General features: G+C 37.7%; 1 protein-coding gene and 1 long non-coding RNA gene across 2 annotated transcripts in view; one reads left to right on the top strand and one right to left on the bottom strand.

Moving 5' to 3' along the window:
- Positions 1-1,434: 1,434 nt before the first annotated feature.
- LOC134796619 (uncharacterized) lies at positions 1,435-3,205 on the top strand. The gene is made up of 2 exons (XR_010144980.1): positions 1,435-2,432; positions 2,569-3,205. It is a non-coding gene; the product is annotated as an uncharacterized LOC134796619 (long non-coding RNA).
- Positions 3,206-3,211: 6 nt separating this feature from the next.
- The window catches only part of LOC134796405 (klarsicht protein), a 338,016-nt gene continuing 317,529 nt past the window's right edge, over positions 3,212-23,698 (bottom strand). The window contains exons 19-24 of the mRNA XM_063768608.1: positions 8,242-8,420; positions 7,716-7,867; positions 6,769-6,967; positions 6,198-6,359; positions 4,155-4,252; positions 3,212-4,073 (exon numbers count right to left, since the gene is read on the bottom strand). Coding sequence (XP_063624678.1) covers positions 3,833-4,073; positions 4,155-4,252; positions 6,198-6,359; positions 6,769-6,967; positions 7,716-7,867; positions 8,242-8,420 — 1,031 coding nt within the window. The 3' untranslated portion in view covers positions 3,212-3,832. The remainder of the gene's footprint in view (positions 4,074-4,154; positions 4,253-6,197; positions 6,360-6,768; positions 6,968-7,715; positions 7,868-8,241; positions 8,421-23,698) is intronic.

The raw sequence follows: 23,698 nt of genomic DNA, 5'->3' as shown, positions 1-23,698 counted from the left end.
TGTTGCTCTGTGGTCTGTGACCGATTAATCCGTCTTTGGCGTTGGACCTGCGGTGCGGATATATCAGTAATTGGCGTCCAAAAGGTTAATGAGAGAGTGAGACGCTATGCACATTGGATAAAGAAAGTGGACAGGTGGAATACCACCCCTGGCTGTGCGGAAAGAGAAGAGTCATGTCTCATGTCATAGAACGTGTATAGATTCCCTTCTCCTTAATTCCACGACTCTTTCTCTTTCCGCACAGACTACCTACGCGTATTGTGGGTGTTTTAGGCCCAAATGCAAGTTCCACGGATCGGATAGAGGGACAAGAAAAAAAAAGAATTAAAATCAATTTATTTATTTCATTCCAAAAAGCCAACATGCCACACATTATGCAACCTATTATTATGTTTGAAACATATTACTTCCTGAAGGCAAACCTCTAAATGCACTTTCATAGCATGCCTATTTTCTTTTAATAATTTTAGATTAAGTAATAAAATAAAGTATCAAAAGAAATTTGACACACTGTAGACATACTGCCTTACATTAAACCATAGAAAGCGCAATAATTTAGATTTAGTCTCTGTGAATTTATGATTGCATTTATTGATAAATCCACAGGAAGAGTAGGGTAAAACAACCTACTGTCGGCACCCATCCAATCGTATTTTAAGGGAAAGTTCCTGCAAGAGCTATTGGGGGCCTCTGAAGTGGTGTTTTACCCATGTTAAACTTCTGTTCCTCATAGTACAGTCGCCATCAGATATATCGGAGCGGCTAAGGTGTTCATAATATCTGAACACGCCATTGACGTATCTCTGGACGGGGCTTACCGGAGTTACGGGCACTAAAAATGGTATTAGTTCAGCGGTGTCACTCACGTATTCGAGCCAATCGTGCAGTCTATCGCAACTAGTTGCGACAAATCGCGCGCGTGATGCGAACTCATCAACCAATCGCGTTGTAGCGGTGTTACACCGCTGTACTGGCCCTATTCTTATTGCCCGTAAGGCCAGTCCTGAGATATACGTCAATAGAACGCGCTCTCTAACGCCTTGACAATAGAGGCGTGTTCAGATATTTGTGAGCGCCATGACCGCTCCGATATATATGATGGCGACTTACAACTTCTGACTTACAAAGTCTGAACTATGCGAGTCATGTGTATTTTATGTTAACACATTCATTGCCACTAAGTGCTACGGGTTACCTCGTAGCGCGTAGCCACGGTTTCGCCGTATAGACCGCGCAGTCGCTACGAACAGTGTACCCGACAGTCGGGTTCTTGGTCCTGAATGTGTTAAACTCGCAATGCGTGAATGACTTCTAAATCTAAAACAATCCAACACTCGTATACTACAATCGTACATAAGGCAGTTTTAAGTGGTATCAAACATTTTAATTCACTCGTGGCGGCATTATACCTTAACGTTAGTTAACAATTATGTCTTAAAAACTTTAACACATTAAATTATGTTAAAGGTTTTATATCTATACTACAACTACTGTAGTAAGACTTATATTCTACTCGAGTTATGCCAATTAATATATTGATACCAAGAATAATTCATTAAGTCTTAATTGCTGGAAAAATTCAGGTAATTTATTATTAAAATAAATACCATCTCATAAATGAGAAAGAACCATCGCACTTTTGAAATATGCAGTCGCTCTATTGCGAAGCTGCATATTTTAATAACAGCTAATTGCAGGCTTTTCAATACATACTCGTAGTATATAATAACTGTATGGTCGCATATTTGTTGCATATTCATATTTTTATAAAATGACAAGTTTTTATATAAAACAAATTTATATAGATCATAATAATTTATATTTCGATAATTTTGATTTTATTGACTTTAAATAAAATTATTGGTAAAAGAATAGGAGTGAATTGGTCACACCCTATATTGTAACAAATTATATATATTATACTATAATATAAGTAACAATCACATCATCATATAATGTCAGGCACAGTATATATAAATACCTATAGCCTTATACATACATATGTATCTACGTACGTATACGTAATAAGGAATAAAGTAACCAGTGAGTTTACTCAACCGCAATGAGTGAAGTGTTACAGCTTGTATCTGTTTGTTTGTACTGGTATCAGTTCATTTGTCATAAAGGAACATCAGCTACACATAGCTATCTATCTATTGAAGAAAATAATACAGTTTTAAAATACTGACTTTTAACTCAGTGTTTAAAATAAACCAACGAACCGTTCATAAAAATATACACAAGTAGGTATCCAAGCTCACGTACAGTCGTACCATCGTCCACACTGTTAACTGACAGTAGGTACGTGAACATTATTACAAAAGGCATAATGTCCACCTATGGAGAGTGAAGAGTGTTACTGTTTGTACAATCACGCGCAATTATATTTATTATCTCATACGAGTACGAGTAAGCAGTCAAATCTATAGCTGGTCAAGCAAATCTTGTCAGTAGAAAAAGGCGCGAAATTCATTATTTCTATGGGACGATAACCCTTCGCGCCTACATTTTTTAAATTTGCCGCCTTTTTCTACTGACAAGATTTGCTTGACCATCTATATAAGCCAGGGTCTATTTTTTTTTAATTATGGACTCTTCAAACGCAAATATTTTTGATGACCTATTTATTTCCTCATAGACATTATTGATGGAGTTGCTGTATTAATTACGCGAAAGATTATATCTACTCGTAACAGTAATCAAATAAAATGTAGTACCTACATATCAATCCTGTCGGCAAAAATGTATCGCGATTGATTTTACATTGTGACTGATTAGACAATTAATTAGTTCAAATTATGACACTTCCATGATATTTAAAGATAAATTCATCATACCTACCTAAAATATTTAAGTTAAGTATTAAAAAGTCCGATTTATTTTTACCTACACCTATTGGGAAATCGTCAAAGTCAGAATGTCAGTCTTTACTATAGTTTACTAAGGCCACAACTGTGTCAAAAGTGCTTATTATAGTTATTATAAATACATATATAAAAGTTACGTCGATATTTAGAATTTAAAATATATAGATACTGCGCAATGTTGCAACTTTGAAAGAAATAAAAGGTAATAACATGCAGATCTGAAAAATATTTTGTATTATTGTCGCGGTACATTTCTCTTATTTTTAAGAAATACACTGGTCACACTTGGCGCACTCTCACCTATTTTAAGTAACCTAACAAATAAACTTGTACTAAAATAGGCATGCGACTAAACTAACACAAACTTTGTTATTGTTAGTACATTAAATACTACAGTAACCGTACTACTACTTTGAACTTCATCTGATACAGATGATACTTTTTTTGGAACACTTCATTAATTTGAACTTTTTTATGCTGTGAGCAAAAAGGAATTTTATAGCGGAATTGGTCTCAATTGAATTCCAGGTTGATTAAATAGTGGACCTATGTTATGTTCACTATGTTTACAGTTAAAAGAAATATAATTATGAAATCACCAATCAACTATCTACTCATAATTCTCATAAGTCTCATAACACCTATTTAAGTTTCCTTTTCTTGGCGTATTGTTAGTAAAAACCTTCGCATCTCATTCTAAGTCATTACTTTAAACGTTCTAGTCATTCCAAATGTTAGTAAATTAAAATTAAGATATTGCATATGCAATGACGTCAAAGATCAAGTACTTCATAACTATCCCATTTCCATTTTACTTTCTTAAAGTATTTCCGGGAATTGCCGAAAACGGCACTCATTTCTGAGGTTGGAACTGCCGATAAAAAATATTTAAAAGCGTCAAGCTTTTTTCGCGCCGAAATAGTCGCAGATAGAATGTTGCACAGATACAAAAAAATGTGTCGCATTCAGACCGGCGGGGGGCCGCGCACGTAACGCAACTGCGGCGTGAGGGTTTGAGCGAGTGAGTTGAGCGCGTCGCAGCAGCGGGGCCGCTCCACCAGCCAGGCGGCCAGCAGCAGCGCCACCAGGCACAGCTGGATGGGCAGCGACGAGCGCAGAACGCGCCACACCCAGCCGCTGCGCGGTGTGTAGTCGGGATCGCCGGATCCAGTTTTCTTACCCATTACGGTACTTACGCTGCGTTCTCTGCAAATAAAACAAATAGGTAAGTAAACGAAGGGCTAGGTAACTCGGTTATTATAGGTAGTACAATTTCTAAATACTTACGTTTCCTCGTGGATCTTCAAGTCGGGGATGCTTTGTTCCACCAAAGCACGGCAAGATTCTTGCAATGTGCGCACCTCATTTTCAGTCTGCTCCATGCGCTGAAAGGCAAATAATTCAAGTTTAAATTATTTTTCTTCACAGTCTTAGTTAGTATGCTTAAGATTACGATAGTATAATAAAATTAATAATACAACTAGTAGTTCGCCCCGAACTGAGAACTCGCAGTTAACCAAAAATTATATAGAGCGATTGACTTTGTAGCATCTACATAGGTACTCGTAATAGTGCGACATAAAATAGTAGAAAATAAATGAGGGCACCACTTTCTACGTAACTGTCACATTTTTGACGTAAAACGCTTACACATGGCAACAATTTAGTATGGACATTTTTGAGTTCCATTTCATTTAATTTTTACTATTTTATGTCGCACTATAGGCGGCAATGGATCAAAATTCGCCTGGTCTATTGCAAGATCTGTGGAGCCCTTGACTGATAGATTTAAGCAAAGAGTGGTAGTATGTATAACATATAGGACAAAGAGAGCCCTCTCGTGGAACTTTTTTGCGTCCATTTTGAAGTGCCATCTGTAATTCTTAACCAGAAATATCAACGTCAATATCAGGGTGGAGGGGCATAAATAGCGTCTATGTTGCGAACGTAAAAAACTTTTGAGTTTGAAGAAAGGCTTCAGGATATTTATTAATAGGTACACGAAAACAGATAAGGTACTTTTAACTTGATTGTTGATGTAAATAAATTACCTATCATACACGGCTGGAATAACACACAATTGACCACGAAACACAATTACACGCAGCAGGTTGTGAATCTACCCGCCATAATTTTTCTAAATTTTTTAGTAATAAAGTTTTCAGCAACTGTGATGGCGTATGAAAACTTTGTTTCTTTTAACATTGTAAAACTGAAAGTATTTTTACTTATCTGAATTATGTCGTAGTAGGTACAGACAATAAATGGGGTGTTATAATAATACGTTTTATGTATGTATGTATGTAAACACTGTGTAGTTTTATTTGACAAAGTTGTTTTTTTGTGACAATAACCTCCATGGCAACGATGGCCATAAATAATCTGTTCTAACAGATGTTTTTTTATTTGATCCATGCCCTGGATACAAGACGTTCTGACGAAATAAAGTGAAGCCATATTAAAAAAAAAGTTTAGCGTTAAGTAATATAGATGTCGCTATTTTTTCGAATAAAGTGCTTTAAATACGATTGTCCCTCCCCTGGATTTAAGTCATCATAGAAATCATAGAGATTAAAATAAACTGTATCTGTGCTAAGCCGAAATATTTCCTGTCAAATGTCAAATACTATATTATGTTTATATTATTTTATTTGTATCTTGTTAATTATTTCAAAATGGTAAATTTAAAAACGATATTATAAAAATGCAAACCGAGCACTTTCATTTGATACTAAATTCGACCATGTTTTTTGCAAATAAAATGACCAGAATAGCAAGACCTCTCACTAACAGCTTTTTGGCCTTCTAAGCTCTTCTATCTCAATAATCCCTTGATCGAGCCTGCTCATAATTTAATGACTAAAATATAATGCCCTCAACTACACGTTTACCCAATTGCATTTAAATTAGAACAAATTTACTTAAGTTCTTGAGTATCAAACTATCTTCTGACAGTTCAGCTTAAAAACATCGAAATGCCGGGACGTGCCGTTAGCCAGCCGCGTGATCCAAGGCGAATGTAAGAACTTCGCTTCGCTTCGCTCGCTCGTTCGATTAAACCTAATACTGCGGGGAGCAAGGCCCGAGCCCGCCATAGGTTGTACGTACGTATAAGTAGGTATAGTTTGTCAAAGGACTGTCTTATTTCAAACATAGACAGAATCATATATGTACTATATTTGTGTTACACTAGTACTAGCACCCAAAAACCCAAAAAGAAAAGGATGAGTATAGTTTTTTTTGTTCTTATTTACTGACAATTTGGTTTGACCAACTATATTAACCAAACATCAATTTGACTCTTATGAAAAAAAAGTTTAGTCCACTCACCTTAGTGATGGCCCTGTGCGCGGGCGAGTTGGGCGCCAGCGCGGCCTGCAGGCGGCGCGCCAGCTCGCGCAGCGTGTGCAGGCGCCGCGCGCGCCCGCCCGCGCCCTCGCTGTCGCCGTCCGATATGCCCGAGTCCGACAGGGAGTCGCAGGTCGACCCACCCTGGGAACACAACAGAAACATTTTAAACACATTTATTAAAATCAAACATAATTTGTTAAACCCTAGGTGTCAAGTCATTGGAAGGTTATAATATGATTTTTGTCCCAATTAAGGAGGTCTTTTTCCAGCCATATAACGTCAGTTTTTTAAGAGGGTTGAAGAGACTCAAGCTGCCAGAAAGAGTTAACGATAAGTATACCAAGCCATGAGGCAGATTGATCGCAATAAACAGACAAAATTAAACTGTAGATTGAGAAACTAGATTTCCGCGGTCGCAGTCGCACGAATGCGCGAAAAAAAAAACAAGAATGCCGAAGTAATTAAAGGTATGCCGCGTCAGCGCCTCGACCAGGGCACTCCCTGGAGACAGATGGATCCATCAATGAAGATGGACAATACCAATAGGTACCTTCTTTTTATCCACAAGCGAGGCGGCCAGCTGACGGATCTGCGCGGTGACCTGGCTGTAGTCGTCCCCGGGCCGGTCCCTCAAGGCCTCCAGGGTGGCCAGGTCTCCGCGCAGCGCGCCCTGCAGCTCGCGCAGCGCGCTCTCCCACTCGGCCCACGCGCACACCGCCTTCTCCAGCGAGAGGAGCTCGTTCGACGTGCTAGATAGATGAAAAAAAATTGCAACACAATTAATATAAAAAAACGATCTTTTTGATAGGATGCTAAGTTAAGCCTTATTATCAGTGAAGATTGTGGGCAATCTTAGGCTGATAAGGGCGCGAGTACACGGTGCCGCCTCCGCACACCGCAACGCCGTAGTACCTCCGCGCTATGTCCACGAGACGCGTAAAGCCCGCCTCCGCGCCGACACCGCACCGCCGCCGCACCTCCGCGCTATGTACACGAGACGCGTAAAGCCCGCCGCCGCGCCGCCGCATACATAGCGCGAAGGTGCGGCGGCGGCGTGGCACCGTGTACCCGAGCCCTAATGATGCTACTTTTATCTCTAGCCTGAGAATATGGTACAGTCAACGGTAAAAATATGGGTGTAGACCACTTACTCAAAAATATGTCCCATAGTTCTTAATTCACTGACATAAGAGTTATGGGACATATTTTTGAAATGATTTGTACACCCATATTTTTACCGTTGACTGTACATATAAAAAAAACTGTAATATGTACTTATGTAAGTCTATGCTTCTTCCGACGAGATAGTGATGAACCACCGTTCCCGGTACCAATCTCCACGCTGTCCAAAACGATTGTTTGTCGTCGACGTTTTATTGTTGAGTCGCCAAGAAAGATAACAATAAAGGCAAGGTACCCGACGAACTATTGCACATTATTCCACCAAAGCGCCTTTTACTGAAACCATCTTCTGTGAGAATTAGGGCGTGGACTCACCGATGATGCGCGTCTTCCCACAGAGCCAGCAAGGCCGCCAGGTCGGCGGCCAGCCCGCTGTCATCGGGCTCGTTCTCGCCGAGAGCCCGCTTCACAGACACCTTTATCTTCAGCATTGACACTTTGCAATCCAACAGACGCGCCAGGCGATCCTAGAAAAATCAAAAGTTACAACTGTACAAATACAGAAAAATGCATAATTATTAAGTAATTCATACTGGTAGTGGTGGTGCTACTGGTAGTAGGAGTCGTCAACGGAATGACACTTTATTATAAGTATTCTCATCAATATTTCTTTAGGTAAGGTAGGTAGGTATATATTTAAAACATGGCTTTATTTTAAGGCGTTTTAAACGTTAATTTATTTGTCACATGTTTGACGAAGTGTCTCTACAACACAAAATGTCAAAAACGGTACTGACTCTATGGACCGAAAGGTGATTAGTCCAATAGTCAACTGGATATCTTGGATAGCATTAGCTTAGAGATTTAGGCAATCAAATGAAGAAGAATGAAGACACCGTACCTTCAACTCTTCAATCCTCCTGTTCAGCTGCACCCTGGTGTGCGGCTGCGGGGCGCAGTCCTCGGGCTCGCAGATGTCGAGCAGGTTCTCTCTCAGGGCTGCGACCTCGCGACGCAGGCGGCGGGTGCCGCCGCGCCGACTCGCCGCCGCGCGCAACGCCGACCATCGCGCCGACACCGCTGGTGAGGACATAGCTTGTTAGTTATTTTATTTAAAAAAAAACAAGGAGAACCCTAAGAATAATGAAGCCTAGAACTAGTATTACATCCATGGACTCCATTTGTTAAATAGTGAAATCATAATACACCTATCTCCATCTCATCACTCTTACAATAATCAGAAATAAGGATAATCGCTGAATGGCAAAATACAATGGCTTAACTAAGGGAGACTGGACTAATCTTCATAACTTTATTAGGTATTCTAAAGGAGAGTTCGTCTTAATTTAAAATTGTCACAAATGACATCCTGCATTGCATGACATTAGCCGACTACACAACGAGGTCAACAAAACGCAACACAACGGTACCATATGGGTATGACTTATGCATGCCTCTGACATCAGTTGTACACAGTTATGTTTATATATTATATAGGACGAGGTAGAGGGTTGACTATCGTTGATCCCCACACCAGTTATTATAACAGGTATTATGATCTATTTAAAGCTAAGTACTTATATTTCAAAGGGCATTAAATTGTTTTCTATGAACAAAGCGGACCTGTAGGGTTCATTAAAGCTCGTTAATTAATGATGCACTCTCAATGAAGTCTAATGCTTAGATAAACAATCCAGAATAAGACGTTAATCGAGAAAACTAAACAAACACGAGGCGCTTTCGATCTATTCTTGCCACAGTAAAATTAGAGCGCTCAGAATAAAAACGCACACGGAAGCCACCAATGATGACATCCAAAATGATTATTTATGTTTTTGTGTAACACTTTACTTCCCTAAGACACCTGTCACACAACACTTCGCTTTCCCTTGATGTGATGTCAAAACGCCATCAGTTACAAGTTATGGACTTGTGAAAGTCCCTTGAAATAGGTTTAGTAGGCTTGAGGTAGGTGTTTCAAAAATGACAGACTATAGCTCAGAAGGTTTCAATATTCCGTTATCTTGCTTTCCTGTAAATTAAGATTCCTTTCAACCAAACGTCTTTAGAAAACCCATAAATCGCATTAGCTACCCAAGCGTAATAAATGGATCACGATCACGAGTTTTTTTATCAGAGAAACTATTAGTGTCTGCATGGTCCACCACTTTCAAGTTGTTTTCGAACGGATACTCCGATAACAATTTCATTAAGAGCTAAAGTGGTTTCCAAACGTGCTCGGTGTCCGTTATGTCTAAATCTGATGGTATACCTAATAATTTCCTACCGTTGATGGTGAACTACTGGTTGCCTCACGAGCCGAAAGCGATAACATCTTTTCAGAAATACTAATACAAGTTTTACCTAATCCTAGGAACAGTAAATTTAATGCCCATATAACGAAGCTGGGAAATGGGAGTACTTATGTTTTATTTCTGCTTTTAAGGCAGCCAATTTATTGCATTATTTCTGCACAAACCCAGACACGTATGGCCGTAAATCAGTCGAATAGATAGGGCATAACGCTGCATCCAGCGAAGTGTGCACGATCCAAAATAGCGCCCTAAATGTCATTGGGTCCATGAACTTGTCTGGTGCTCGGTGTACGTAATAGTCTTAATTTACGAGTCGTGTCGGCGCAGTTACAGCTAGGCCTAATGGTTTCCAAACGTCTAGACGTCCGAACATGGTTAATAACTGGTGAAGGAAATATGAGTCCAGTCGTAATGAACAGACATGTTTATGATTTAGGTACATAGGTACTCTGAAGTCTGAACCGTTCCGCGTTCCGGAAACGCAAACAATTCGCGTAGCACGGCAGCCGTTCGTCAAATTCAGAGTTAAATTACTGCTTCCCCCTTGAGGCCGATTTGCGAATTGGAACGCGACCGCGTACCTATACGGCTACCACCAGTTTTGACATTGACATAACGCTCACGTTTAAGTAACTTACTTTCTATGCATCTCGCTCGTACTCGCATATGCGAGCAATAGTGGAAGCGAGATGTACAGAAAGTAAATTACGTAGACGTGAGCGTTATGTCAATGTTAAAACTGATGGTAGAGGCTCTACAGTCGAAATTCAAAATTAATATACATATTATGAACTGCATGTCATTAACTTTCACAAAGTAGCCTGTTTATAATTTTAATTCATAAAAACGGTTTCGCTTTAAATAAATAATACCTAACTGTTGGGAGACACCGTTATTTTTCATAACATAAAACTTACAGGAATGAGTAAACGAACGGTCAGGTATTAAATTGAAGCCAGACCAAGGCTTTCGAAAATAAAATATTCCGTGTCCACCATACGTGGAGAAAACTTGTCGTTACGCCACGCGACAGTTCACATCCTCAGCGGGGGAGTGAAAGTAAACAAATTGTAAAATACATCCATTAACATGTTTGAGTGCATTATTATGGATCTTTTATTGACAGCCGTTGGAAATGAACAGTCGGGTTTAATTAAATGTATTTCACCAGGAAAAGACAGACGCCAGCTTCGTGTAAATGTAAAATCTTATGACTAGAAAGTGTTCATGCATCGTTGTATTATTATATAAAAGTGAAATAACACGACACCGAAAGAGACTCACCAACGTATAACATAGCTCGTTTTTAGGCCGGAAATTTATCGTCTTGGCAATTTGTCACGATACCTGACAGGATACTAGTTGTTGCAATCCATTACGGAACTGTCGGCGCGGGCGCAGCCGGCGAGGCGGCAAGGTCGAAACTGCACTATTTGCACCACTAACCACTGGTTAACCATACAGAGATTTAAATAACAATATGGCAAGACTTAATACCTTGACTAAAGGTTTAAAATGGTGCACTAAGCAAGTTTACCAACAGTTAACGCCACTTTACAGTATTTATCTACGCTTGTAATTTACATCTAGATTAACGCTTATTGAACAAGACCTAAGGTTGTACATTAAACGTGTTTTTGAAGGTGAGTATGATTTAAATGTTAATAGAAATCGTGTTAAAGTGCGATCCTAAATGGGTCAAAGTAAAATATGCTACAATAGATGGATGAAGTCAGTAATGCAATACTGCAGCGCGACTGATTCAAGGTGACCTCGATATGACAAATAAATTCGTTTGCAGACATTCGAGAATAAAACTTAAGGACATTTAGCTTGTATATCTAGCAAGTGGGTAAGATAATATTTGTGTACCTATGCTATTACTCGTGTCATTGCACAGATTTTATTTTGGGTAGGTCATGTAGTTTAGTGTCCCTGGGCGTTTCAACGTGATCACCAAATTTATCGATCTAAAGATGACAAGTTTTAAAATGAAATTAATTATCCAACAATACAACAATACCTTTAAAAAGTTACCTAAGATATACCTACCCTTAGTCTAATAAAACATGGTCTTCTCTTCCCAGAGTGACACAAGCCTACGTCACAATAACATTGCCACTTTATATAGCGCTATCCCATATTATTATATAGCGCTGTCGCATGATGACGTAGGCTTGTGTCAGTCACGTGGTCGGAAGAGAGTACCAGGCGGAGTATATTATTATACCATGCACCTACCTGAAAAATACTGTCTTCTGAACCTTAGTCACAAATATCTACAAGGCCTATGTGTCTAGGTTTATGTAGAGTGTAGTAGGCGTGGTCGTGGCTCGCGTCACGTGCTCCATGCGCGGTTTTCATATCCGCACATCTACTGCCCGATTCGAATTTTAAGATACGTCACTTAATAAATCTAGAAACGATATGGATTAGATGTGTCAGTCAAAAGTGACGATTTTATTTGAAGAAACGTCACATTTGACACTGACATATCTAATCCATATCGTTTCTAGATCTATTAACTGACGTATCTTAAAGTTCGAATCGGGCCGCTAGTCTAAGACATGGGTTGTCCTTGGTAAAGGTCGACTAGCTTTTCTATTTATATCTTGTTTAACTAGAAGTTTTATGTTTGTCTAGTCATCTAGTAGCATGGCATATACTTACATTTCCGTAACATTTTTTTTACTTATATCTTGTTTTTTATAGGTTTGAATTGGGAAATTACCTATCTCAACTACTCAACTAATATGATATATTTTAGAGATATGTGGGCAACCGCTTTGTATAGTCAAATAATTAATAAGTAAACAAGCTTGTTGAGTAAAATGAACCTAAACGCGATTTAAGACCAAATACCGTATTTGGTGTAGCAAAGGTTATCAAATACGGGTCAAGATATTGACCTAGAATGTCCAATAAGTTGATTAAACGCGAGCGCGAGTAATTGGCTTCGCTCATAAGTAATCGGCCTCGGTGACGATACTGAAGTGAAATAAAGAGTAAAACAAACTTATTTATTTATAGTTTTAGATGTTTAAACGGTATTACAACTAATGGCGCTTAGCTTAATTTGTATTAGCATTTAGCACCCTGTGGAGAGGATTCTATGGGTACTTGCAGTTTCTGGACAGATTATTTATTTTTAATTTTACAGTTCATTCTATGAAAAAAATATAACCAAGAAATCCGCTGATTCGGGGGCAGAGGAAGCAGTAGAACACCTGGCTTGAGAGGCAGGCGGGGTTTCATTTTGCTTCCACTCTATTCGTGCACGAACTATGAAGGATAATTCGCCAGTAACTGGCCAATAACTGGCCAACCTTCGATAACTAGCCACCTTATACTAAAATGAATTCTGTTTATAGGTGAATAGAATTCATTTCTAGTTTAGGGTGGCCACAGTTACTAACAGGTGGCCAGTTACTGGCGAATTACCCTATAAGTAAGCTAGGAGGAGATAGTGTTCCGATCAAATGTATCAATTTAGTTACAATTAAATATTTCAATTACGTCAATGGTTGATTATAATGACAATAAGTTGCATTCTTCAACTTCTGAGGTAGCAAATAACAATCAACATAATCAACAACGCAACAATGGGTGAAGAGAGACAATAGCAGAATTAAATCAGTTTGCTGAACCACATACATTATATAGTAGGTCAACCGACTATATAATGTACTAGCTTCTGCCCGCGACTTTGTCTGCGTGGGAGAATGATGATGATTGATTGTTTGTTTTACTATTCAAAGTAGGTACTCAAGCAAACTGGTTAGGCAAACTATAGCCCCATTATAGCCTATCGTACTAAATCTTTCCAGACATTAGATAAACAAGCTATTGAAAATCGGCAGTAATGACTTTTTTGCGAATCGTTGCGCAAGCGCAAGTGTTGCAACAACGTCTGCGCGAGATAATGATCGAACGGCTGGGCTATTCCAGTTGCTCCCTTAGTAGATCCCTGAAGGTACCAGTGCAAGGAGGTCTCTGGTTATGGATACTTATTAAGATTCTTAAGGTAAAGTTATGCTGGTCACCAGTAAACCACTCGCGCATCAAATGGGAGTACATGGTGCTGCCAGTGTTAAACTACCTCGCGACGCGACCTACTGGCTTACTGCATCGCTAATTTTGGAACTTAAGATTTGATGTGACGGAATGAGATTTGTTGATCTATTATCGCATGCTCATGGTGTAAAACACGTGTTATGCACTCGTGAGATTAGCGTAACAGACTTATTAAGTATACTAATTTCCAAGAGTTCGAACGCACAACGTACCGAGCAATAGAATTACTAAATAACTTCTTAACTACAGTCCAAAACGCAGACATATTCGCAGACAAGTGGCCGTCCTTACAACATAATATCAGGATGTTTTTAAACTCAACCTATGTAAATTAGTATAGTTTCAGGCCTTTTTTTTAAATCTCTACATAAGTAAAGATAAATAAAGATCCTAGAGATAGTTATGACTATGCATTAAGAGTATAAGTGTTTTGGCATATCTAGAGCTGTAAACTTATTTATTTAAAGAATAAAGAATAAAGAGATATACTAAGTAATAAGCTAAATGGCTTTATAAACGACGTTGTCCTTTTGAGTGTCGTCATAAGATATACTGATTTAATTTTTACGATTTTTAAATATTATTAAATTGCACAACGGGACTTATTCGCGTATTTAAGTTTTAAGATTTACCTCCGACGTTTCGAGGACGGCGTTGTCTCCGTGGTCTCGTGGTCTTCTCCGAGACACGGGGACAACGCCGTCCTCGAAACGTCGGAGGTAAACCTTAAAACTTAAATAAGCGATTAAGTCCCGTTGTGCAATTTTATAATGACATAAGATATATTTTTTACAATATTTATAAGAAGCAAAAATAAATAGCTATTAATTTTTAATCTCTCCCTCGAACGGACTATGCACGACATTAGAACTGCTTATAAAAATTAACTAAATATTTTGTAACAGATTGTAAAATTCTCATGCGCAGATGGTAGTAGATAATTAGTTTCTGCTTTTAAGGTAGGACGTTTGGCATTTGAAGGATCTTAATTACGATAAATTTTCTATTTCCTGTTGCGCCAGAGTTGGCAATTACTTTATTTATATGGACCCGTGTTTTCCGCTGATTTACTAAGATATGTGGATATGTTTCTATAAGGTCTTGACTATTTACAGCCTCTATTTATCTAAGGACTTCCGTTGAATGCAACTTGCTAATACATAATAAATATGTTACCGAATATTCAATTCAAACTTCATTGAAGTATTCTGTTTAGAATCGCAATAAGGACATCAAGGTAAGGCCCCAGGCAGTTTGTAGTTCATTATATTTAACGACTCTGTAGGTATTAATTACCTCTAACAACTGAATTCTAAAATGTATGCATCATATTATTATGAATTCAAAGGAAATACAATCTGCAACGTTCATTAGCATTAGCACCCACGAACCAATACACGTATCTAACATGCTAACGATATAATTAGACCTAGAGAAAACAGTGCCAGGCAGGCTGCAGGCGTGGGCATGGCCGTAGGCGGACTAGCCTAGGTCAAGAACGAAGCTGGGGAATCGTTCTATCGCTTGCCGAGCAGGGAAGGCTTAGGAGAACCAGTATAATTATTAATTACTTTTTCTACTCGTCGACTCTAATTCTTGAATTAAGATTTCTTATACCAAACTGCAATTAGGTATTTTTAATGTATGGGCTCCCAACTCAACTATAATATTCATTTCAATACAGTTTAGTCAACTATAATGAAATTGACCAATCACAGCTCGCCGCGAGATCAAGAGGACGAAACAAAACCATAGCTCAAATTAATTATTTATTTTAGGTTGTATAGTATAAACAATTGGTTCATAAGTCAGAAACGTGCATGTGACACCCTTAATATAGCAACATCGATAGACTACGAAAACCACTTAGTGTTGCTTGTTAGTCTCCAATGTCTCCATAGGCTACGGTGGCCAAAATCGAGAAAACAACTGTCTAAAAATTTAATTTAGCGCGGAGCAAGTACCAGGGCCTCATGAGTTACCGAGAAGGTGTCGTTGACCAACGCGGCGGCCGGAGCGCGTACCAGTATGAAGGTATCGCGGCTGCTCGCTGTACTTTTGGTTTGGTTTTTTGTATGATTCTACTAGTTTAAAGTATTATTTTTGTTGATTCGTAGAAAAAGTATTGTATACAATAGTGATATAATCAAGCTTTTCAATCTCGTACCTTACTTAGGCAACTCAGCAAGCTTCGTTGCCTAAACACGGTACTTGACTGAAAAACTCTCTATTATATCACGATTGTATAAAATACTATTACGATTACATATTATATACACGGTGGCTAAAAATAACTGCATTCCCGTTGCCAGGGAGGTTTTGGGATTATACTGAGCAATAGCAAGATTTTACTATGGGACCAACCCCGAAATCGCGAAAAAAAAATTACCCTCCCATAGAAATGGACCAGCAAAAGTGTTTGAAACAGCGAAATTTTTTTTTCGCGTTTTCGGGGTGGCCCCATAGTAGAAGTTGCTCAGTATAATCCCAAATCCTCCCTGGCAACGAGAATGCAGTTATTTTTTAGCCACCCAGTATAGTTGCTATGGATCTTGATGATGATGAGGTCATGTTACTCTAGACTCCTCAAGAACTTGATCTAATACCCGCGCTCGCGCACTAATAGGAACATACCAGTATACGGTCTGGCCACAGAAAATTGCTATAGCAACATGTCTTTGCTTGGTTTACTTCGGTAGCCACTACCGGGAGCTACTGCTGGCAATTTCGAAATTATCGTTGTGATAGAATGTCAGGCACTTCCAAGATTACGGACCACTTATGTGAAATAGGGTTGAGCGGTACTAGGTTAACCTAGTGCGTTTATTAATAAATATTTATCAGGCTACGCTTACTTGACCTTAAAGACCCACAAGGGCAATATATTTATATAAAAGCCGGTTTCGTGACGATAACCGCCTACGACATTTTTAATGGCAGAATTGTTCGTCTATATCCTTACGGTTTCTGTACTTATAGCTACGTTTATCCTATGTAGGTATAACTCAGGTATGACATCATGCTAACTAACGTGGGTGTGGAACGAAAAGGTTTGAACATGATTTAATCCGGCTACATCGGCTAATGTAGGTATAAGTAATACGTAGTTGCAATAAATCGGAAAATGCAATGCTACTATATGTACATTCGTTAGTATAGTTACTAGTTACCTATAATTTGTAACTGTAAACATTTACAGAATTTCCACTGTGATCGGTCTATGTGTCTACTGTCTAATCCAAACGGCATTTTTTTTAAATACATATAAGTAAGATCAAATGAAGCAAATGACCCAAGGTGGTTTAGAAACTTCGCCGCCACTAAATTTAGTAAACTTCACAGATTCTACCTGCCTTTGTTTATAGTGGAAAGTATGAAACTCATATATACAGGCAAGTATCGGAGTAATAGTTGAAACTTATTGCTTATCTTATTTCTTTATTGTAACTTACCAATTTCGTCAGTGTTGCTTGTTGTAGTGACGACGGATAGACTCATTTTGATATCCCAGGTATCACGACACTATCTTTTCACTAATTGTTACTTCATCACTTCACTTTCCGTCCAGTCTATAGACTAAATTGTGTAATATATTACAACTTCACATTGATACACTTCCTGGTTTAGCTAGAAACATTATTATCATTTATGGATATCTTGTAAGGTTCTAATTGCAATGTATACCTACATATAGGATCTAATTATAGGTAAGTATTGGACCAAACTTAGATCAAGATGAAAATTGACATTTATTTCTTAAATCTGATAACGTTAGCTCTGGGTTAATCCGGTGGCAGCATGGTTGCATTTTTATCGCCTGTCACTATGCCTGTCACTTGCGCACTTATATACTTGTTAGAACGTGACAGGCATGGTGACAGGTGATAAAAATGCGACCGTGCTACGGCCGATATTATCGGAATTGTCGTGATAGCGATATCATTTCCATTACACCATCCGTGTGGTTACTATCAAACTATCAATCAATCGTTACAATTTTTGACAAGATATCGACGCAGATTTCAATAGAATTGCTCGATCTAAATCAACAATAGCGTCGCTCACTCTCACGCCCTTCTGCGACACGACACGACACGACTGCCACTAATCGCAGAACGTCACCTGCTTACCGATTTGCTACACATGTCTATACTATGCGTACCTAATCGATGGTCAGATATTGGCGTTTTGCGTGTTTGTGTGGTGAAGAAACTAAATGCCGTGTCAAATTTGACTAAATATTCCATTTGATAGGTACGACAATTACCAAAATAAAATAACTGATAGACATACAGCCCAAGACCACAGTCACATAGTCAACACATTCGACGATGGCGAGTCGGAAAGCTTTTTGAAAACCTGTCTAATATTTATAACTTTACAAAGTATATTAATTACTTTGATGTAAGTCTGACTTTCGATTATAAAGGTCGAGCTCCCAGCTGAGTACAATGTTTTTAGAATTATAATGTTAACAAAGCTGATATAAAAAAAACATCGTCTCTCACTTGATGTAGGTACTTGACTCACAATATAGGTGCCAAGTGACTCTCTGAACATCATAAACACGTTCAGTACCAAGTGAGTCTCTGAACATCATAAACACGTTCAGTGCCAAGTGAGTCTCTGAACATCATAAACACGTTCAGTTGCCTTAATCTAGTAATCGAGTACCTATGTAATTTTTGTGGTTGATTGGCTAGGTACTGCAGCATTTTATGGCCACCTAGTCGACTATTGCACTTGATTAGCGACTTCACTGCCAAGGTAACCTGTAGGTACCCTGTAGAAAGCAACATTCCAGTAGGAAGGTACAATTTAACCTTTTTATTCAAAACAAACTACTTATTTAATTTGTGAAAACTATACTTTGAAATCACCTTATGAAATAAGTGGCGCTGGCAGCGGTCTCTATATTTTTAAGAAATTCGATAAGATACTTTGTTTCGATATTTGTTCCAGTTTCTGATCAGATCAGTTCACTTATAAACTGTAATAATGATATAGTTAGTTCCACGCCCGCAATCATATCAACCTATCATTAGCACATGATGCAATTTGAGAAAAAGGCCGTTTCGCCCACAATTGTGGCAAAGATCTCTCTGTAATTGAATTAATGATCGTTATCTAAGACTGTTGACCGCGAGTTAGATGTTCCGATTGTTACGTCAGAAAGATACACCTTTCTTTTTTTGACACAATGTCGATTGTTTTAAAACTGGTTATTGTAATTAAAGCTCGAGAAATAACACCATTCATCTCAATATTAAAGTCATTTCTATTTATACAGCGGGTACGTGTTTCTAAAGTTTCGTATTCAACACACGCTTTGTCTTGTTTCTTTTATGTGTTTTTTGCATCTTCGATTACATTCTTATTAAGGGCTATTCAAAATACTATCAATTATTTTTTGCATCGAATGTTTTTTAGAAAGCAGAACCTTCACCTTGTTTAAATAACACTTTAGTTATTTAAGTAATTTGATCGAAATAGTCAATTATTTAATACGTAATCGAATTTTATAACAAGCGAGGTTTGAAGAAATTTATATTATTATAAACAGTCGTATAATTTTATATTATTTTGATATCGATTACCTAGTCAGTACCTACAGAGCTACCTAGTCTAGATCAAGGTAAACATAAACAAGATAAGCTATCTCTAATAACAGCCATTATAGAAAATTAAAAGAAATGAACACAAAAAAGGGAACCAGGAATGTAGCGGTACAGATGAACTAGATTAGCTGGTCTGATGTCTGATACACCGTTAGCTACTCACGGGCCAAATTAATTATAGCATGTAAACACATCATAATAGAGCACATTGTCGCCAGCAGAAAGGACAATAGAATTAATGAAGCTGTGAGTGATTACGACCATTTTTCATGAGAACTAGTTAGTGTTAACCCTAATGAAACGAAAAAGTGATGTTTCAAATGACCGCAATCAAATGAGGAAATAGAAGTGAGTCGATAGAAACATATCAAAACCACTGAAGTACCTATAAAAGGTGAGGTCATGTTGGATACTATTTTGCTCGGTACAAAAGAATCAATATGAGAATTGCCTACAAGCGTTTCTCTTATCCTTATGTTGGATAAGATCGATAAGATAGAAAGATCTTATCCAACATGGTCTTCATTACCTATCACCTTGTCTTTTTCGTTTACAAATACTTTTAAAAAAATCATTTGAATTTGGCTTAAATGCCTGCGACTAAGGAACGGGATTCTCAGATGTCGAATACTGTAAAACTTGTTTCGACACATTTAACTAAAAAGTTGCATGAATAGGTCTGAGTCAACCGGTCTTTCACCTCATGAGCTCATAACAGCAACAACAATCGTCAAGCGCAAATTGCTCATCCAACAAAAAGTATACAAAAAGGTTCAATCAAAACATCACAATGACAACCTCGTTTCTTTTAATGCGTACTGATGTATGTACAGTCGACGTCAAAGATATGTTTACAATTTTCGCCTTATTAGTTATTACCAAAGGCGTAAGGTGCAAAAGTAGGCATAAACATATATTTGACGTCGACTGTACTATAAAGATTAATACTTTTCGCACTTTTCTTTGAAGTAAAATCATCAAGATGTGAACTTAATGCGTGCAAATTGTGGATACACGCATTTGGTAAAGTCATATAATTCTGGCCTTGACGTAAAAATAAAACAAAATGTAAGTAGCTATCACGTACTGATTGCTGTATTTCAGTCCCTATCATAGGTCTAGATAGCCAGATTTCCGTAACCGTTACACCATGTTTCGTTTCCTTTTTCCCCGTGATCGACAGCCGATAGTGCGCGTAACAAGTAATTACTCATAGGTGGCATGTGTACCTTGCAGTGAAACTCACAGGGCAAGCCGGCCCTAACTACTTTCGATAAGCATTAGAAATGATTCCTGTTTGTGTCATGTAGAAGCCATACGTTACAAAGATCTTAGCTTTGATAAGAGGACATTGAATTCTGGCAGAATTATTACGTATATTGACTTACAATAAAATATCGACATTGAACATAAACTTGGGTACCTTATAAAGAAAACAAGTATATTGCTTGTCATTGACCAAGAGTTGCATTCTTCAATCATTATTTCTAGCAACATATGTGACGAACACTATTAATATTAATTAAACAGGCTATCATAGAAGAATTTAAACAGTAGAAGGAGTAGAAAGATTATTGCAATAATACATTAACATTACATAGAAGTTAGTGCATGAAAGTAACATATAGGTAAATTGAGACAATTAAACAAGTAGCCATCGTGTATACTTAGATCGGCAATAAAAGAGCCACAATAACAGCCATTGACAATTAATTGACCTTGCGTTTATAACTCATCAAGAACACAATGTTCATATACCGTTTTATTAAAACCGGTGTAGTATTTATTATATACCTAAGTAAGTATATATTTTTCGGATCATGCGACATGGCTAACATGGCTTCACATGAGAATAACGTTAATGCAGAAGGCGCGGGCAGATTTATGCGATCTTTTAAGGAGTGTCTGTGCTCTCATGCTTAGGTTTCAGAACAATGAACTGTGCTAACCCGACTAAAGATCCTGTAGTGCTTTATTATGTTTAAATGTATAACGAAGCCGCATCATAAGAGATTCTTATGTATTTGCAAGAACATCTTCCTTTTTGGAGATATTATCAACTTTTTTTATAATTTTAATCGTTATAAAAATTATTTTAGCGCATTAGTGCAAAGAAAAAGGCCTATGATTATGAAGATTAAATCATGTACATTAACTGTCAAGTCGGTATTTACATTTTCATTTTATCTTAAATGAATGCCGATAATAAACCTCAGCAAGTTTTACTTTAGAAGTATAAATACATTTTGCATATAGCGACACTTTTACCAGTTAATGGCCATAAAATACAACTTAATGATGCAACCGCAACTTTCACAAACCTAGAAGCATGTCATTAGCACCGCCATATTATAATATGCGATATGCGTTACTGCAAGTCATAGTATACATATGATTTCTTTATGCGCTAATGTACTTTTGATATGCGTCAATTTATGGTGTCTGCCTTCTATCAATTTGAGTCAGTGTTACATGGAGAGTTACATCACATGAATACATTACAGGCAAACATACAAGTCATATTGAGCTTCAACAGCTAAGCGATTATTATTAATTAGGGTTCCGTACCCAAAGGGTAAAACGGAACCCTATTACTAAGACTCCGCTGTCCGTCCGTCCGTCCGTCAGTCCGTCTGTCTGTCACCAGGCTCTATCTCACGAACCGTGATAGCTAGACAGTTGAAATTTTCACAGATGATGTATTTTTATTGCCGCTATAACAACAAATACTAAAAACAGAATAAAATAAAGATTTAAGTGGGGCTCCCATACAACAAACGTGATTTTTGACCGAAGTTAAGCAACGTCGGGCGGGGTCAGTACTTGGATGGGTGACCGTTTTTTTTTTGCCGTTTTTTGCATTATGGGACGGAACCCTTCGTGCGCGAGTCCGACTCGCACTTGCCCGGTTTTATATTATATAATTATGACACACTGGTTAACTGGTTCCAAATTAAGAGTTAATTGATATAATAAAATCAGGAAAGACTAGTTTTTTTGATACCATAGATTACGTAATTTAATTACTTATTATGACATTTAGTAAGTGTAATCAATAAATGACCTAATCTATTAGATAATGCAGTAATAGCAAAGTTATCTGCAATTTTATATCAGTCTTGTGTTTCAAGTTATTTCTTATTTCATTCAGTTAAGACAGATCCTGAGGTTTTCTTGTCGATAATGATTATGGCGTCATTCGGTGGTTATTGTCGTTTATGGTGAGCATTGTGAGCAATACACATTGTTGTAGTAAATTAGTAATACATAGGTTCATAGTACATACTGATTATTATATTACTGATGTCACGAAAAAATCGTCGGTTTTGATCAAATTATTTTTTTTTTATAGAAACTTTGTAACTAGGTACCTATTGACTATGATTACTTAGTTGAATAGTCAGCTATTTAATGTACCTAATATAATTGCATTAAAATAGATATTATATTTTGATTAAACTTATCAAAATAAAGTTTTGAACTCGTGAATGCAATCTTACTAAGACGATAAATGCAAAGATGATAAACCAACTTATAGTCAAAGGTAATGAGAATCCAGAATCATCATAATATTACAGCCGTACAAAATCTTATCTTGTAGAATGTAGATGTATCTAAATATCGCATGAATACTGCAGTTTGTTTAAAGCGACGTGGGCCCGATAGCAGAATGTTTACAAGAGCAATTGCGTTCCCAGTGCAAGGATGCTCGTAATTTATACAGGTGGAGAGGTCTACTTCAATCAAATATTCAAGGTTCTTTTTGTTAAGTTAAATGTAAAAGTTTCCAACTGTTATTTAAGCATGACGTATGTTAAATTCAGGTCTTTATTGTTAAGTGGTCCTATAAGTCGTATGTAACTTTTAACATGGAAAAACAACAATAAATAATTGTTGATTGTTGGTCCGATAGAGTTCGAAAATTAGGGCAATGCAATCTCTCATTAAAAACACAACACACTGACGAGCGAAAGTGTAAACCACTCGTGCGCATCCAGTTTCTCTTATATTATTGTCAGGAAAAATTTACACGTTTTCTTTTCATTCAGAAACATTGATTGGTTAGCCGTCGCAAAGATCGTGGCCACAATAGATGTGAAAATAAAATAAAAAACCTTTAGTAATAAACACTCGGTAAAAAACGCTTGTTCGAATTATAAACACGAACGAACACCCGCGACTTTGGTCCGGCGTAGCGATGAACGCGACCGTTCGCGAGGCATGTAGTAGATCTACTGTTAGTACTCCCAACCACTCGGAAATTCAGCGCTTGAAGCAGCTCACTCTATAAGACCCTCTCATAAAACAGCGAACAGTGCAGCCATGAAAGCGCTATTAAATATTAATACCA

Source organism: Cydia splendana, chromosome 1, assembly GCF_910591565.1.
Source record: "Cydia splendana chromosome 1, ilCydSple1.2, whole genome shotgun sequence".
In the NCBI taxonomy this organism is placed as follows: domain Eukaryota; kingdom Metazoa; phylum Arthropoda; class Insecta; order Lepidoptera; family Tortricidae; genus Cydia; species Cydia splendana.
The sequence above is the reverse complement of the archived record's forward strand: the minus strand, read 5'-3'. Positions and strand labels throughout refer to the sequence as shown.